The sequence below is a fragment of the Nematostella vectensis genome, chromosome 1 (genome assembly GCF_932526225.1).
Source record: "Nematostella vectensis chromosome 1, jaNemVect1.1, whole genome shotgun sequence".
In the NCBI taxonomy this organism is placed as follows: domain Eukaryota; kingdom Metazoa; phylum Cnidaria; class Anthozoa; order Actiniaria; family Edwardsiidae; genus Nematostella; species Nematostella vectensis.
This window is the reverse complement of record NC_064034.1, coordinates 7,612,990-7,626,383: the sequence shown is the minus strand read 5'-3', so window position 1 is coordinate 7,626,383 and position 13,394 is coordinate 7,612,990. Positions and strand designations below refer to the sequence as shown.

Below are 13,394 nucleotides of genomic sequence, written 5' to 3'. Positions count from 1 at the left end.
TAGAACTTTGATCCCCCACCACCACCAGGGTAGGAGGAAGATTGAGTGGTCATGCCACAAGAAGTCTGATGCCATAATAAAGATTGCACCGCATTATTTAATTGTGTCAGCCTGCAAGGAACAAATCAGTATTTTTCGGAAAAGGCGGCAAACTTCCTTCTGGCAAACGAAGATCACCTAGTAACATATTTAATCCCTAAAACTCTAACATGCCTTCCAGCAATGTTCATAATGATAATTATGATATGTGGTTCGAGCGAACTATAGAATGACGCTTTTATAAATAAAAAGAATCAATTCATAGAGAGTACTCATATAAAATATTATGCATGTATTTGATGCGATAGAGTTGTTTTCATAAACAATTGGAATATACTAACTTCTTTAGCAATGAAACACTCTAATGTCCTATTGTTTTGTCTTCTGCTTGCTTGACTAATGCGCTTATTATCTGGGGTGTCATGCGCAATATAATCTATCGCTAGTTACAAACGAGCTGATGGTTTGCAACGGATCGTTCAGATTTATGGAAGATCTATGAAATTTGGCACAGTGATAGAGTTTCACGCACTAAGTAATTTTGGGTATGGACCCACGCCCAGAAATGTATAGTTACAGTTTTTTTTTTGGGTGTAATAAATATTCCTTAATATCTAAATAAAAGTGTTACTTTAAAAGCTACTTTACCTACAGTTTTATGAAAAAAAATAGACCATTCCCCCTGGCACTTACAGTTTCCCTCTTCTCCATTGTATTTATTCCGAAATCTAAAGATTTTAAGCAAGATTTAAATGAATAGCTAAAACTCGCAATTATAACGTAACTGTGGCGTCGTAATGTATTCTGACAGGCCAAATCGCCATCGGCGATTATTTGCATGCTGATGATCCTGCTTGTACTGTACTGTAAATGATCTAATAAACTATCTAAACATATCAATATTTTGGTGACCTTCAAACCTGCTCGGTCAATCTCTTTAAGGCCTGGGTCTCAGGGCATTTCAAGATTAGTGAGATAAAGATTTGACCAAGCGATCAATTTTTTCTTGACAAATTCTCGCCGCGAGTCTCAAATTGACAGGAATCAGCATTTTTCACCATGTTTTCTGGAGATTAGGGAGCAAAAAAAGTTTAGCTCTTCTAAATATGGGCACCAATGCCCATATAAGGTAATACAAACGAAGGACACTATCCCTGGGGAATATGTTTGATATGGAACGCCTCCTATCTAATGAACGTCCCCCCCCCTAAGCTTACAAGTTTGTAATGAATGCACCCTTTCTAACAATGCGCCCCCCCTTATTAAAGGCCCCCGCCCCCTTCCCTCCCTCCCAGCTTAAAAAAAAAGACATTAAAATATAAATCAAATCAAATTTGAATAATCTGAATTTGACTTCTACTGTGAGACTCTCTTAATGTCAAGAAACGCTTGCTACGTAGGCTATGATTCAACGTGATCCTGCATGAGACTATAGAACCTTACTGACTTGGGTTTGTTATGTTTCTATAGTTTGTAAAGAATGCCCCTCTTTAAAAAACGCCTCCTATTTAATTGAACCCCTCCCCCGACCATAGAAATTTTATAAACGCCCCTGGCGTTTTTTAGATCATTTACGGTAAGTCATTGTCATAGCACAAATGGCTTCAGAGATACGAAGGGGAAGCCTTTAGTTCCCACATATTCAACGCAATTGCTATCTAAGAAGAGAATTAGAAATGTTAGGGGGAGGTGAGTATTTGACGCATTCTAATAACAACTTTTAATAGGTCAAAACAATTAAGAACAATAGGTTTAACATTCGCAATAAAGATTACAAAATTGAAAGGAATTCTCCCTAATCTAAATTTAAAGTTCCATGACTAACATAACTGGCCAAAGAATACCAATCTTACATCAGTGCTACGTCGCGAGCATTTCAGAAAAGATTCATAGCTGCCAAGACGCATGTCAGGACGAAGAATCCGCTGAGCCATGCTTGAGGCGCGCTGTTGCAGTAGTCTCCGGTACAGCAGTGTGCTGTGCAATTGACGGTATTTCCCTGCGAATCCTTCCCATCAACACACATCTGCACGTTGTTGTAGTCGCACCTCTTAGCACATGCCTTGACGTAGGCCTTGTCACCGTTGCTACTGACGACAGATCCCTTCACGCACTGGTTCGTGTCCAGACATCGCACTTTCACTCGCCCCAAGTCACACGCGGCGTACGAAATGGAGCTCTGGCACTGGTAGCACTCGCGGGAACTTACTGTGAATAAAATGTATGGTCAACTGGTTAAGGGCTTTAGTGAGCCCGGGGAATCATGTAATTCGGAATTCTTCAAATTCTAATCACAAGATTCGCAGGTGAAACAACATACCGAGACACTTTAGACAGCGTTCCTTCCATGTACCATGGAAGGTTGATTGTTTCATTTTCATTTTCATTTGCATACAATCACATTTGGAAAGGTACGAACAAAACGGGGTCTAGGCCTTAGCATACGGCCTAGATTAGCATTAAGCGGCATGCGAGCGAGTTGCGTTATCATGCCTGTATCTCCCATAAATGTAATAACACCCATAACTGTTATAACAACCATTTTTTTCGGGGTCCGGTATCCATCAAATCGCGCGCTCTGATTGGCTCTCGTGAGGTCCGGTATCCTACGATCCGGAACCCGCGATACCGGACCACTCACCTCCAAAGCTCGAAATAGTGAGTTGATTTGTAAAATGGCCATCGAAAACTGGATTTTTACTCCCGATTTTTACTCCCTTCGGCCTTGGTCAGTATTTTCAAGACCTCGGTCACGGTATTTCACGATATGGACCTCCCAGCTGGTGAATAACATATATAAATGTAATAACACATCGCCCATACATGTAGTAAACAGTCAACCATAAATTTAATAACACGTCGCCCATAAATATTATAAACCACGTTAACCATATATTTAATAACACGTCGTCAATCAAACTTGGCAGATGTCATGTAGGTGTCGCGAGGGGTGCAACGATATGTCAACTCAGCATGACGTCATCGATGATGTCATTAAAAACGGCAATAATCATATCTCATCATAGAAACATCAAAGGGCGGTCTAGCTAGGCGGATGCCAGGTAGGTGTGAAGGGGGGTCTCGATCACCCCAACGCCAAGCGTTGATTGACTACGCGCTATTCCCAAACGATCTCAAACCAGACGACGATCTTGAATCCGCCGAAGTCGCGTGTAATGGAAATGAGTTTAATTCGGATAACATATAATTAAAGAGTTTACAGCTGTTCTTGGGCGCAGTCGGGGCCTGGACACAATAGAAAATACAATGCCGGTCTTTAACAGAATGCAATGCAAGTCTCGAACATACAGCCCTAACCTTAAAAGAAAAAAAAAAGAGTGCATTGGGTGCAATGTTCATTAGTTAGCTTTCTTCTTTAATATTGGACTCCTTAGACGTGCTTTCACAAGCTCGCCATGCCTCATCCACGAAGCAGAGATTTATATGTCTTTGCGTGCCATACAGGGAAAGCCTGCTTGCAAAGCAAAGAAGTGTGGGAAAGTCAATATCGAGAATGCGTGTGCTCTTCATCATCCTTCCTTACCCTACCTTCGCTCTCAAGTTTCTCTTCACTTTTTGCATACAATACACAAAGCAAATTGGATCGCCCAGCAGCACAAAATATAGCGAACACAACAACGATAAACGTTGTCGCAAGTGATTTCAAGCATAACGAATAGATATACGTAGAATTGTTAAAAAGATATCTATGTGTAAAGGCAGTAGTATGAATGCATATTGATTTTTTTAAAAATTTTTGATAATTGATTTTTTAGAATTTTTAAAACTTTTAAGTTTTAACACACAAAGTGCTTAGTGCTCACGACTTTCCTTAAAAACATCGTGTGAATAGATTTATCTATACAACGCAGTTATTATCCTAACCAACAAATAGCACGCATGTTCTTAGAAAACTCGTCCTTAGTTTCGAGAATCGCGAGTTGCACTAGTGTTGTACCACATAAAAAGGAAACAAATAAAAGAAGCCTCAAACCTTCAGCAATTGTCATCGTCAGGAGGACCAGAAGGCAGATAACTTTGGCAGATGTCATCTCGCACAGTTTGTTACAAAAGGAAGGTATAGATAGATAGATAGATAGATAGATAGATAGATAGATAGATAGATAGATAGATAGATAGATAGATAGATAGATAGATAGATAGATAGATAGATAGATAGATAGATAGATAGATAGATAGATAGATAGATAGATAGATAGATAGATAGATAGATAGATAGATAGATAGATAGATAGATAGATAGATAGATAGATAGATAGATAGATAGATAGATAGATAGATAGATAGATAGATAGATAGATAGATAGATAGATAGATAGATAGATAGATAGATAGATAGATAGATAGATAGATAGATAGATAGATAGATAGATAGATAGATAGATAGATAGATAGATAGATAGATAGATAGATAGATAGATAGATAGATAGATAGATAGATAGATAGATAGATAGATAGATAGATAGATAGATAGATAGATAGATAGATAGATAGATAGATAGATAGATAGATAGATAGATAGATAGATAGATAGATAGATAGATAGATAGATAGATAGATAGATAGATAGATAGATAGATAGATAGATAGATAGATAGATAGATAGATAGATAGATAGATAGATAGATAGATAGATAGATAGATAGATAGATAGATAGATAGATAGATAGATAGATAGATAGATAGATAGATAGATAGATAGATAGATAGATAGATAGATAGATAGATAGATAGATAGATAGATAGATAGATAGATAGATAGATAGATAGATAGATAGATAGATAGATAGATAGATAGATAGATAGATAGATAGATAGATAGATAGATAGATAGATAGATAGATAGATAGATAGATAGATAGATAGATAGATAGATAGATAGATAGATAGATAGATAGATAGATAGATAGATAGATAGATAGATAGATAGATAGATAGATAGATAGATAGATAGATAGATAGATAGATAGATAGATAGATAGATAGATAGATAGATAGATAGATAGATAGATAGATAGATAGATAGATAGATAGATAGATAGATAGATAGATAGATAGATAGATAGATAGATAGATAGATAGATAGATAGATAGATAGATAGATAGATAGATAGATAGATAGATAGATAGATAGATAGATAGATAGATAGATAGATAGATAGATAGATAGATAGATAGATAGATAGATAGATAGATAGATAGATAGATAGATAGATAGATAGATAGATAGATAGATAGATAGATAGATAGATAGATAGATAGATAGATAGATAGATAGATAGATAGATAGATAGATAGATAGATAGATAGATAGATAGATAGATAGATAGATAGATAGATAGATAGATAGATAGATAGATAGATAGATAGATAGATAGATAGTTTATTGTACCACTTGCAGATTAATCTGAAATACGGGTGTCTGCGCACACGGAATATAAATACTGACTTACATAAAATACAAATAATTACATGAATTGGAGAAATTCCACAAATTTAACAGTGACAAACTCCGCCAGCCTGTTAGTGTTGCAAAGGGCGGGTACGATCTTTCTATCTGCTCTTAAATTATATTGGTGTAGTGGCTTTGTGGTTCTCGACGAGGCAATCTGATGTAATGGATTGTCCCTACGTAAGCTTCTCATGAACTCTTTGCAGAGTTCGGCTCTTCTGTCCTTTAGAGATCTGATGCCTGCCTTGATCAGGCAATCGGAGTAGGGTATCCCGGGAAAGATGATCTTAAGTGCTCGTTGTTGAATCCTCTCAATAGCATTAGAGAGAAATTCAGTGAGGTTAGAATATACTGGGGCACCATACTCTAAGATTGAGCGAATAAGGGTACAGTATACCTCGACAATATCTCTTACATGCACACCTGATCTTTTCAGTATTCTTATCGCGTAAATTCTTTTATTCGCCTTCTTAATAACGAAATCGATGTGGCTGGTCCACTTCAAATCGTCGGATATATAAATACCGAGTAACTTAAACGATTTGACGCATTCCACCGCGGTGGTCCCGATAACCACAGGCTGCCACACACAACTACGATACTTTAGAAAGTCTACATCCATGGTCTTACACTTAAATGGATTAAGTTTCATATTATTAGTAACTGCATAATGATTGATGTCGTCTACTATGAAATTAAGTAGGGATGGAGAATTCCTTGGTAAGACTTCGAGCGATGGCGATTCATCAATACTAATAGGTTCTTAATAACACCAAGTTACCCTTAAGTGCCTTCAGGCAATAAAGGGAAGAACATTCTTTGAATAACAACATGTTTGTTTGCATTTCGAACTATTTATCAATTCGAAACCGAAAATAATCAAAACTGATGATGTTGATGATGATGACGACGACGACGACGATGATGATGATGTTGATATATCGACTTGCTTATGTTGATAATTCGAATTCGACTGTTGATAATTCGGCTTCGACTGTTGATAACTGAATTGCTGATAATTAGACTAAATTGTTAGAGGAGAAAAGTAGTAAAACCTTCATGCGGTAACGATAATAAATCTTCCTGAAATTTAAGAAACTGATATAACAATAAGCATTTATATGCTGACCACAAGACTTAAGACCAAGGCTAAACATTCGATTAACACTTTTTGGTTACACAAAGTATACAAGCCAATAAAAACAGACTGTATATTTTAAGCAATCTTGATCACTGCAAGCTGCTTGTTTGTTTAAAATATAATTTAACTGCTCTGTCAGTAAAAGTACTATCAAAATTCGAATTCGATAACTAACTTTATATATAGTATTAAAGTTTAATAATCCCATTTCTAGCTGTGTAGACAACAACTTACTCTATTGTCACTCAAAGGTTTTGTTGTCTTCGAGAGGCCGTAGAATTTTCATTTTAAAGAAACCCTGGTTCCAGAGGCTCGTCAGTAACTATAAAATTATACCGGGGAAATGTAAAGAGGGTTAGAAAGGTAGATATGACAGACACGTTTGGCACTAGACAACGATAAAGAGGCAAGAGCCTCGATCCGCGTCTGTCCTTAAAAATCTTTTTAACGCTTTTTCAGTATCAAGTACTCTATTACCCAGCGCTACACCAACGTCAACACCTCGTTGCATTTTTTAAAGCAGGGCAGGTCGATTGTATTGTAGGTTGTAGCAGGGTATTAAAAGTTTAAATGAAGATCTTCCGGAAATTCGTTGACGATAGCTTTCTATTAAATGTAAGAAAAAAATTATCCGTGATTCTTATCGCGGGCACATCAGGCACATAAAGAGCTGCAATGTTGGTCAAAACATTATTAAAAGGATATCTATGTGTAAAGGCAGTAGTATGAATGCATATTGATTTTTTGAATTTTTTTAACTTAATAAGACACAAAGTGCTTAGTGCTTACGACTTTCCTTTAAAACATCGTGTGAATATATTTATCTACAATGCAGTTATATTCTTATCCTAGCCAACAAATAGCACGCATGTTCTATTAGAAAACTCGTCCTTAGTTTCGGGAATCGCGAGTTGCACTAGTGTTGTACCACATAAAAAGGAAACAAATAAAGTTAGCCTCAAACCTTCAGCAATTGTCATCGTCAGGAGGACCAGAAGGCAGATGGCAGATGTCATCCCGCTCAGTTTGTTAAAAAAGTAAGGTATATTGCTCAGTAGGTGTAGTCTTGCCTTTGGTTTGGGAATGAATGGCGATTCATCAATACTAATAGGTTCTTAATAACACCAAGTTACCCTTAAGTGCAGTCAGGCAATAAAGGGAAGAACATTCTTTGAATAACAACATGTTTTGGCAGATGTCATCCCGCTCAGTTTGTTAAAAAAGGAAGGTATATTGCTCAGTTGGTGTAGTCTTGCCTTTGGTTTGGGAATGAATGGCGATTAATCAATACTAATAGGTTCTTAATAACACCAAGTTACCCTTAAGTGCAGTTAGGCAATAAAGGGAAGAACATTCTTTGAATAACAACATGTTTGTTTGCATTCCGAACTATTCATCAATTCGAAACCGAAAATAATCATATATTGATGATGATGATTATGATGATGAATATAGTCAGTTGAATCACTCCTAACTTCTGAATCCTTAGTGCTGACGCCATCGGGGAATTGTGCCTGGTGCTGCCTGGCCGTAGCCCACACATATGTGTGACACTTATGACATGTATGACGCGGCAATAAATTCGAGGAAACCGTCACGGAGGCTTGCTTATGAAATTATGGCATTTAGTGAGTTTTCTGATCATTCTGACCGAAAGAAAGCAGGAAAGATCTAAAGAGCCCCTTATTGTTTTCTTGTTTCCTTGTTAATTCTATTTGAGAAAAAGACCAAAAGTTTTAGTTGGCGTATTTAAGCCTACGCGTTTCTCTCTACAGGCTACAGGATATTGTTCATCAGACAGTGGCGTAGGCTAAAATATTTTGAGATGTATTAGGTAGCCGGTACAGGCGCGTTCCCAGGATTGGCTGATAGGGGGGGGGGGGGGGGGGGAGTGGGCAGTCATAGGTAACATTTGGAAAAAGCATAGAATTTGAAGATTCCTTAATAAAAAAAATGACCCACTTTTTGGCCGCCAGGGGGGGCGCACACCCAGTGCCCCCTTGTGTACGCGCCTGGCTGTAGGTCAATAACATGCTAAAATACAATTTCATGATTTTAGGCGAACGGGAAAGAGTTGACGACCAGTTGGACTCTATTTGTTGTTTGCTAAACAAGGATTAATTATATGAAGATTCAAAAAGATTTCACCTACCTACCAGTGCTCCACGCTTTACTGATAAAGAGCCGCGAACCGGCGACGATATCGAATAAACATTAGCATGCAGTTTGTCTTTTTAAACTGATATGCCAAGAGCACTGCCTAATTTGTCGAGGCACTTATGCCAGTTATTATCTTTTAAACTCTGGTCAAATGTTGCATGAAATTTATCTTGGATTATCTTGGATCAGACCGAAATTTTAAAGCGCATACCTACCGGGGTACAAAAAAGTAAATAAGAAACGTTTTCAAATTGTTAGCCAATGACCTTCAGAATACTGTTCTAGTTCGTTCCCGTATCCCCATTTACTAGCTTTCTAACACCCCTACTTGAACTATGAGCTTTCCAGGTAATATCTATTGCTAGAAATGAAATATATCTACAAAATAGATATCGATAATCAAGATTCAGCTTTAGATATCTCTTCCGTTAATTTAAAATGTCTTGACTCGTATCTACATTTCTATTTATATAACAAACTTTAATAACGACTTAAATCTTCTAATCTGTCATTTATTCCTTGCTATAACCAAGCCTTTAATAATCTTTATTGAGGAGAGCTTTTTCATTTAAAATGATTTTCAAAAAGGACCTCGACTTATAAATAATAACAGTAATCTATAAAAAATATATGGAAAAAAAAAATTAAGAAAAAAAATATATTGTTGATATATCGTTACATTAAAAAGATACTATGATAAAAATACCTAGGTTAAAATTTGAGAAATACTGCGTTTAAAAGTACAAATATTTGTGCATCTCTTAATGTCCTGGCTAAGTGAGTTAAAATCCTTGACTGCATGGTACTCAGTTCTTTGTTTGCCCCAGTTTCTTTTCACACTAGGGAGCCTAATATTACATTTGTTTCTGGTATTATAATTATGTTGATCTTCGAGTTTTAACAGATCCATTTCATGCTCTACGAGACCATTTAAACATTTAAAGACATATACACATCTTCTAAGAAAACGCCTCTTTTCTAGAGGTAACCACTTAAGTTTGGCTAAAGCGTCTGTTGCCGACGAGTACAGTGGTCTATCAAGTATTATTTTTGCAGCCTTGTTCTGGAGGATTTGTAAATTTGACATGATAGTGACATTATGCTTATCGCCCCAAACTAAATCAGCATATTCGAAAAGGGGCAGAACTAGACTATTATAATAAAGAAGTCTAGCTCTAAAAGGCAATAAATGCTTAATGCGCCTTAGAAGACCGAGTCTTTGGTTGATTTTGCCAGATAAATATTCAACATGCTCTGACCATGTCAAGTCGGAAGATATGAATACTCCAAGATATTTGAAATTACTCACATTAGATACATTGTAATTTGAAATCGACACAGAAAGTTTGATTTTACTCTCTAGTTTCCTGTTGCTGCCTAAGAGCATACATTTCGTCTTTTCCAAATTTAGTGTTAGCTTGTGATCGTCCATCCATTTAGCAACGGCCAAAAGATCTTGATTGAGGTTATCGCTCAACTGCTTAGAGGAAGAACCATAACAGTAGATCACAGTATCATCCGCATAAAGAGAGGCACAGCAGGACTCCAAAACATCGGGCAAGCTGTTTATGTAGATGACAAACATCAACGGGCCCAAGATGCTTCCTTGGGGCACCCCGTGAGTGACTGGAAGTTCCTCGGACAATGAATTACCGCAACATGTGCGCTGTGTTCTGTTGGCCAGATAAGAACGGAACCATGCCAGGGGGTTTCCAGATAGACCGATCTCAGTTAATTTCTGCAACATGATTTCATGGTCCACTGTGTCAAAGGCCTTTGTTAGATCGATAAACACGGCCCCACACAGCTTACCCTGTTCCATATTCAACAGAACCTCGTCAACAAATGATGACAGCGCAGATACCGTAGATAGACCCTTTCTGAAACCAAACTGCTTGCTCGAGAGTAAACCATTGGAGACCAAAAATTGATACAATTGTGAGTGTATTGCTCTTTCTAGGATCTTGCTAAGTGTAGGTAGAATAGAAATCGGTCTGTAGTTGGATGCATTTGTCCGTTCGCCTGACTTAAACAATGCTGTAATTTTTGAACACTTCCACAGCTTCGGGAATTTACCTGAGCGAATCGATAAATTTAACATGTTGGTAATAGAAGGAGCGATTGTGCGAGCAGAGTTCTTTAACAATCTAGCACTGATTTTATCCAGCCCAATGGCTTTGTTAACTTTCAGTGATAAAAGCTGCTCGAGCACAAAAGATTCGATTAGTTCAATCAGTTGGAATTGGCACGTTTGATTTAAAACCGAGCTCTGATTTGATTTGCATGTGGTGAACTTGTCAGCCAGGCGTTGTCCAATGGAAGCAAAAAAGCAGTTCATTGCAGTCGCAATAGAACTAGGCGTTATGTGTTGAATATTATCAGTAATGATGCATTGAATAGATTCCGAAGTTGATTTACGATTACAAGCTTCATTTACTGCTTTCCAGATTTTACCGGAGTCCCCTTTCGATTCCTCGATCATATCGCAATAATACTTCGACTTTGAAGATTTCACCAGTTTGTTAACCTTGTTCCGCAAATTTCTGTATGTTTTCCAATGGCGCTCTTTGTTTAATTTCCGCGCTATCCGGTGAGCGATGTCGCGTTCTTTCATTGATTCACTGATTTGATTATTCATCCAAGGAATTGGTGTTCCCTTGACACGCTGCCGTTTGATTGGTGCGTGGTCATCCGCAACTTCCAAAAACAATTGATTCCAAGTCAACAAGGCGTCATCAATATCATCCATACTATTAACTATGTGCCAGGGGACATTCCTTAGATCATCATTAAATGAATCAGCGTCAAAATTCTTATAAGAACGATATTCAAGTATTCTTGGTTTAGCTTTAGTAAAAACGCCTGCCTTGATGTCGCAAAAAACCAAGTAGTGATCGCTGAGGGGAACCGGTACAACGCCCGAATTTGCGATACGATGCTCTTTATTGACAAAGTTTAAGTCAATAAGGGTCCGGGAGGTGTCAGTTATACGCGTCGGCTCCTTCACCAACTGAGTGAAATGGAATGTGCGTGCAAAATTAAGCAGATTTTGCTTATCACTTTTCGGTAATTTTGAATTTGGCATCAGATTTGCATTTAGGTCTCCTAAAATGACGACGTCCGATTTATCTAGGTCAATAGCTGGCATACTATCTTGGGGAGATGAAATGAACGATGTTAAGTCAGCATCTGGTGCTCTATATGCGCTGCAAATGAGTGTTGGCTTGCATTTTTCACGGATCACTTCAATCCATAAACATTCCTGACCACCAGTGTTGATATCATTTCGCAATCGAAAAGCCAAATCATCCCTCACAAAAGTAGCAACTCCACCATATCCCTCTTTAGTTCCAGATCGATCTCGCCTAGCACAAACAAAACCAGGAAGATTAATTTCTGCATCGGCTGTTTGGCTATCCAACCATGTCTCGGATAAAGTTAGAACGTCTATTGTTCTGCTGTCAATTCCTTCAAGGCGCAGAGAGTCCGTCTTGTTAATGAGACTCCGAATATTCAAGTGAGCAATCTTGAGACCTCGGGTGTTTTTGATATCATTTAAAGCCAGGTAGCCAGGATTTGACTCAATATCACCAGCCAGGGCAATAAGGGCCAGGGCAAAGCAGGCACGATGAAAGAGCTTACAAAACATTACGCATTTAAGCGGTCCATTGAGCTCTTTAACTTTGGTCGAGGTCTTCTGATGGAATGAAGTACTTGCAATTACAGCCCTGCAACTTGTCTGTGATATAAAATAAATGTCTCTGTCGTTGAGAAGAGTGTTCTCCCTTACATAAGAAGGCTTGTCACTATTGAAAACCATATATATACAGAGAAACAGACACAAATTTGTAGAGAGCCTAAAATTGCGTCCGACCGCCATGCCTGATAGAGCTTAAAAAAGCTCCTCGTCGTTTCTTACGGCAAGCTGTAGGTGACGCGGGATTATCCTCGTTTTCTTGTTGTCACGAGCAGCGTTACCGGCAAGCTCCAATATCTCAGCACTCAGATACTCTAGGACTGCAGCAAGGTATACGGGTGCACCGGCGCCTACTCTCTCAGCGTAGTTGCCCTTACGGAGGTGACGATGGATACGGCCATCTTCTTCTTGAATAAAGCATCCTTCTAACTAAAGAAAGAATAGTTGTTGTAAACAGTGGGGGGGACTGGGGGTTTTCATAGACACTGAAACGCCCCTCCGGGCCTCCCAGCCCCATTTTAGGCTTGGGAGGTGCGTTGGGCCCCTCCGACCCCCCCAGCCCCCTTCCAGGGAAACGGGTGGGAACCTTGCAATTAGACCCCCGTCTGTCCTGCAGTATATATATGTGTATAGCATGTGCATAGCATTCGAAGGATGAAGTGCGGAAATGATTACTGCGGGTGGCTAAAGGTCGGCCATGCAAACACGTGTATATATAGCATTGGGTTGGGCCGCCACCCTACGGAGCGCCGTTTTTTGGCCGTAAATTCAAAGCCGCTTTCGTGGCGTTTGAACCTGAGCTTTACTCGAACACCTCTCTCACGAACTCCTCGCGAATTTCTCGCAGTCTCTTTTTCATCTTCTCGCGTGTCTCCAGGGAGGG

At 38.5% G+C, this 13,394-nt stretch overlaps 1 protein-coding gene across 2 annotated transcripts; it reads right to left on the bottom strand.

The window, feature by feature from the left end:
* Positions 1-1,744: 1,744 nt before the first annotated feature.
* Positions 1,745-7,709, bottom strand: LOC116603973. Of its 2 annotated transcripts, XM_048727883.1 has the most exons (3): positions 7,676-7,694; positions 4,034-4,096; positions 1,745-2,247 (listed from the first exon to the last, which is right to left on the bottom strand). In XM_048727883.1, the coding sequence occupies exons 2-3, from the start codon at positions 4,089-4,091 to the stop codon at positions 1,916-1,918; spliced, it is 390 nt and encodes a 129-aa protein (XP_048583840.1). In that variant the 5' UTR covers positions 4,092-4,096; positions 7,676-7,694; the 3' UTR covers positions 1,745-1,915. The 2 variants fall into 2 exon arrangements, with proteins under 2 accessions (XP_048583840.1, XP_048583844.1); XM_048727887.1 differs by lacking the exon at positions 4,034-4,096 and having other exon boundaries at positions 7,619-7,709.
* Positions 7,710-13,394: the final 5,685 nt, after the last annotated feature.

What these genes read in the sequence shown, in the direction of transcription:
- LOC116603973 (XM_048727883.1), bottom strand. Translation starts at nt 4,091, where the DNA reads ATGACATCTGCCAAAGTTATCTGCCTTCTGGTCCTCCTGACGATGACA. An exon ending in GACGATGACAATTGCTGAAG is followed by an intron (nt 2,248 to 4,033) that starts GTTTGAGGCTTC and finishes TTTTATTCACAG; the next exon opens with TAAGTTCCCGCGAGTGCTAC.